At 41.7% G+C, this 5404-nt stretch overlaps 1 protein-coding gene across 1 annotated transcript; it reads right to left on the bottom strand.

The window, feature by feature from the left end:
• Positions 1–1867: 1867 nt before the first annotated feature.
• Positions 1868–4207, bottom strand: LOC138947714 (piggyBac transposable element-derived protein 4-like). Its single transcript, XM_070319254.1, has one exon. It carries the CDS (start codon positions 4085–4087, stop codon positions 2876–2878), a length of 1212 nt encoding a protein of 403 aa, XP_070175355.1. The 5' UTR covers positions 4088–4207; the 3' UTR covers positions 1868–2875.
• Between the last annotated feature and the right edge of the window lie 1197 nt (positions 4208–5404).

Genomic DNA, 5404 nt, shown 5'->3' with positions numbered 1-5404 from the left:
GCAACAGCTAACTAACTAACTAACTATCATCGTTGATATAAACGCCTTTGTAGTTTTCCTTTTGCTTCAGCTGCTTCTTCGCCATCATCATCTTGCGTCGCTTTCTCCTGGAGATAAAGCGGACGAGTATGGGGCGTGCACCGTTGGTCGGTCTGCAACAGAGATGTCCTCCTCTTTGATGGTGACACCGATGTCAGCGAAGATTTTCTTTGCTTTTTCTTCTACTGCTTCCATGGTTTCATCTTCTTCACCTTTCACGCCAGTAATTCTCACAGTCTCACGCCGACTGTACTGCTCAAGCCGGTCGTTGTCGTACGTTAGTTTCGTAACCATGCTTTTGAGACGAAGTTCGCGGGCAGATGAATCTCCTTTGCTGTTGATAATGCTTTGTGCGGTCATCTTCATGGCTTCTGCCACCGCCACCGCCACGGCCGTGACGAGTGCTGGAAGCAACTAATTTACTGTAGGGTTGTCAACTTTTCCCAGAGCCTCCGTCACTTTGCTCATCACGTTTTTATTTCCTCAGTGTTCAGTATACACAGTTTACTATCATCTTCATCAATCTGTCCATCCGCCAATCTGTGTTTCTTGTGTTCCTTGCTTGTCGAAAATACCAAACCCCTTTTCGCTTTTCTAGTCGGCACATTTCCCTCTGTCGCCATTTCAAGTAGCACAGAAATCACACAGAAAAATAAGGAGAGAAAAAAGTTCAAGCTATGTGGACGGAAAGCACTGTGCCGCTAAAGTCCTAAAGTTTCCAAAAAACACACACACAACAACAGTTCACAGTGGGCTGCACAGAGCGAATTGAAAACACGTCCTCTCCCTTGACTTTGCCTTGCCACAATGCATCCTCATGTATTTATAAAACAATGCATAAATATATGGCATGCAAGAGAACTTGTACCAGATAATGAAATAGAGTGAACTTTGAAGTGCATTCATAATTAAAGCCCAATCATGTGGTTTAACCCCTTGACTTCCGGAACTATTTGAGGATATTGGTAAAAAAAGAGTGTTTTGATTTGAGAGTGCATAAAAACTGTTAGGATAACAGTAGGGGAAAGAAACATATATGTATGTGCAGGTATATGATTGGAGATTCCAACAATACCACAAATTACTCAAAAGGGGCAGACAATGTTTTATGCAAGGGGCGGATAATCCAATTTATTCAGTTTATTAGTGAAAATATAGACAAAATGTTATTTTATGCTTGTAAATATTAAAAATATCCAGTCAAAACAATGTTTTGAGATATGCCTTATTCATTTATTTTTATTTTTTGCAACAGGTACGCCATAATATGATATTTTTGACGATATTTCTAAAAAAAAGGGTGTGTTGTATTTTTATTTTTTGCAACAGGTACGCCATAATATGGTATTTTTGACTCCCGCAGTGGGGCACTGCGGTTATGAAATTAAAGGCCCCTCCTGTTTTTGGAACCGCAGGAGCTTTCTAGTTTGCTGTTAGGTAGATTTTTGGTTCCTCTTTCCTGTCATGCTCTCTTTTTCTTCATGAATTCTTTTCTTTTTTCTGCCTTCTTGCTCATTCACCTGTATTTTTTCCAAAAATCTCTTATCTTGCCGCTTGTCTCGCGATTCATGTATAGTTTAATCTGTTAGTGTTCTGATGTAAGTCCAGCAGTAGATAGGTTAAGCCTATTTTAACATACTGGAAACTGGTAATCTTCCAGTAGGTATTAATTTAGTTTTACTAAAGCCTGTTGGGACACAAGTAATGGGTTAGTGCATTTGTAAACAGGAATCGCTTGACAAGTGGCCCCCTTCATCCCCCCCTTCCTCGTCCTGATATGGCTCTGCGTAGTCGGCTGGACGTTAAGCAACAAATAAACAAACAAAAAATGGTATTTTTGACGATATTTCTAAAAAAAAGGGTGTGTTGAATTGAGAGTGCATAAAAACTGAAAGAATAATAGTAGGGGAAAGAAACATATATGTATGTGTAGATATGTGAACGGAGATTCCAATATTACCGAAAATTACTCAAAAGGGGCAGATAATTTTTTTACGCAAGGGGCAGATAATCAAATTTGTACAGTTTATTAGTGAAAATATAGACAAAAGGCTATTTTATGCATGTAAATATTAAAAATATCCAGTCAAAACTATTCTAGACATTTTTTATTGGCCTTTTGTCAGCATAGTTGAATGATTTTAGTTTTGAGATATGTCTTATTCATTATTTTAATTTTTTTTGCAACAGGTTAGCCATAATATGAGATTTTTGACGATATTTCTAAAAATAGGGTGTGTTGAATTGAGATTGCATAAAAACTGTTAGGACAACAGTAGAGGAAAGAAACATATATGTATATGTAGGTATATGAATGGAGATTAAAATAAAACCCCAAATTACCCAAAAGGGGCAGATAATTTTTGTACGGTAGGGCCAGATAATCCAATTTACACAGTTTATTAGTGAAAATATGGACAAATTGTTATTTTATGGATCGAAATATTAAAAACATTTAGTCACAACTAATATATAAATATTTATTGGCCTCTTGTGAGTGAATTTAGGTTTGTAATATGGTTTATTATTTAAAAAATTTTTTTTTTTTACAAGAGGTATGCTAAACATGAGATATTTACGATTTCTGAATTCAATGGACAGTATCCTTTCGCACAGCCTGCTTTACTCCAAGACTGCATTCTGCACAGCGTCCCTTCGGCATGATGCCACGACTAACAAGACTCACAGACTCGTGTCCCTGTCGTCTCACATTCTGCACAGAAGGTGCAGTAGGTCCGGCTGGTCCAGGTTTCTTCCGGCAGGTGAATGCACCAGCAAGACCGTCGATAACAGCAACACGGAAGTCCAACTGAGAGAGGTGGACCTGGTTATTTTGTCAGGGACACTGCAGAGTCTTGAACCACTGTGTGTAAATGACATGACTGTTCACCATGGCTATATCCAGCATGAAAAGGAAAATGCGTATCCACCATCTTTTGGATTCCCGGTCAATACCGTACGGTTGCCTCATTTGATCGGATCGGTCGATGGCCCCCATGTTGGCGTTGTAGTCCTTGACACAGGATGGTGATGTCCGTAGGGTCTGAGTTCCATCCTGTTTCCTTTTCCTGGTCACCGTACTGTTGTTTTTGGCTGGATGAACATTCGTGATCGTCGCGATATAACCTTCGTGGTTGAAAACGACGTTAAACACCAAATAAAGAAAGAAAGAAAGAACATTCGTGATAAAAGAAACAACCTTGGTGTCCTTCCACACTGACATGATGTGACGTCCAACTGCTGCAGTGTGGAATTCTCCCGTCTGCAGATTTCGCAGCAGCACAGTATCTTTGAGGCACTGTGGGTATTCCTGACGGTTCGCCCGAATTGTCCCTACACAGTGTAATCCGATGCTTTCAAGATGCCTCGAGAGTGGAATACTTGTGAAAAAATTGTCCAAATATACAACATGGTTGTTGAACTCAGACAGGTGCGGCTCGCATAGATCTGTGACAACACGATAGGCAAGCCCATTCTCCACTATTCCCTCAACCTTTCCAGCATATACCTGCATGTTGTACATATAAGCACAGCAACTACAACCAAGGGCCCAGATTTTTGTACCTCGCTTGATAGGCTTCATGGGTAGGTACTGCTTCACTGGATTTTTACCCTTCCCCTTGACCATCATTTCATCAACAGAAACATTCTGTCCGATGTAGTATTTCTCTTGGAAGTCAGCTAGCAAGATGTCAAAGAGTGGCTGAACCTTCCAGAGTTTGTTGAACCCAGGTTGTCCAGGTCTTGGTCTTGGAATTGTGTTGTCCGCGAGATGAAGATTGGACCACAGTTGCCACCACCGTCGCCTCGTGAAGCGTTTGCTGAACTCGGGGGTGGAGAGCACCCAGCTCTGAGAAAAATAATTGTTCATCTCTGGAAGGCGATGCACACCAATGAAAAACAACATGCCAATAAAGGCCCTCATTTCCACAATATCAGTGTTACAGTCCCAATCCTCTCCAGCCTGTTGTTGAGCATACAGGTTGGTCTGTTCAATAAAAAAGTCAATTGCTGAAGAAGAAAACACGAGGTCAAAGAAATCCACCATTGCAGCATCTAGTGGCAGATATTCCGTTGGTCCATGCTTGCCTTTGTACTGTGGATACTCACGTGGAATATCCTGATCAAATGTTGGATCTTCCTGACAAGAATTATCAACTGTGTCGGTTCTTTTCCTACCTGTCCCACCCCTCCCACCCCTGCCTTGTCCCCTTCTGCCACGCCCACGCCCCCTTCCACGCGACGTGGATGGTTGTACAAAATCATCATTATCACTCTCACTTTCGTCACTTTCAATTTCACTTTGAACAATGTCTCGCTCGCCTCCCACCACATTTTCATCTTCACTTTCATCTCCATTGACGGGAATATCCATCAAAATACAAACAGCTTCCTCAACAGTATAGCGCCGATTCGCCATGTTAGAGAATCGAACCAAAGATGTCCAGAAAACTCGTCGCGATATAACCTTCATGGTTGAAAACGACGTTAAACACCAAATAAAGAAAGAATGTCCAGAAAAACGCAATAAAATCCGTCAAAATCAATCGAACTCACTCAAAACTTCACCCACATGAAGGCAGACATCTTGGCTATCGAAAACGAGGCAATTGCGGACTCTCGGTTGTTTCCCTTGAGTAACAGACCGTCGACTGCTGTGAGGGTCCGACCGCGCTTTGGAAGCGAAAGGCTTAACCTACCTAGTCTTGAAAAGCCTGTCCAAGGAAACGGAACACTTTGCACCCTTCCGCAGACCTTCCTGACTGGAGAGTCTTGGTTGTAACCGCACACTTTCTAAAGTAGTCCATAAGCAGTTCCATGTGCCTATGTTATCACTGGAACCAGCTCCTTTGTGTACCTGTGACCTGGATGAGCTGCAACCATAGCGTACTCTACTACTGTAGTAGAGGTAGCCATGGCTGCAACACATAAAACTTTCATATGAACACTATGTCAAGTATACCAGTTAGCACACATCAAACACTGACTGACTAATCATATCTGGTCCACTGGTACTTTTCCTCCCGACTGGAGAAAGGCCGTAATTATTCCTGTTCCGAAGCCTGGAAAGGATCATTCAGACCCAAATAATTATCGGCCGATAGCCTTAAAGACCAACCAGAGTGTACACTTTTTATTGTGCCACTGGAAAGGGCTTTATAACAGGACCGCAAAAATATGATCAGAAAAAAGGAAAACGAGAAGTCCATGCAACTGACTACAAGTTACCCTCTCCAGTCCATGCATCAGCATATGTAAATATTAAAGGGAAGCCGTGATTTTGGTAGCCCGTTCGCACCGAAAGTGCGGAAATCACTCAGCGGTTAACTGTCTAAGACGGTGACACGACTTTTGAGCGCCAACA

The sequence above is a fragment of the Littorina saxatilis genome, linkage group LG14 (assembly GCF_037325665.1).
Source record: "Littorina saxatilis isolate snail1 linkage group LG14, US_GU_Lsax_2.0, whole genome shotgun sequence".
NCBI classification, from domain to species: Eukaryota; Metazoa; Mollusca; class Gastropoda; order Littorinimorpha; family Littorinidae; genus Littorina; species Littorina saxatilis.
This window is presented reverse-complemented; position numbering and strand designations above follow the sequence as displayed.

Excerpts from the sequence above, each read along its gene's own strand:
- LOC138947714 (XM_070319254.1), bottom strand. The coding sequence starts at position 4,087 with ATGGTGGATTTCTTTGACCTCGTGTTTTCTTCTTCAGCAATTGACTTT.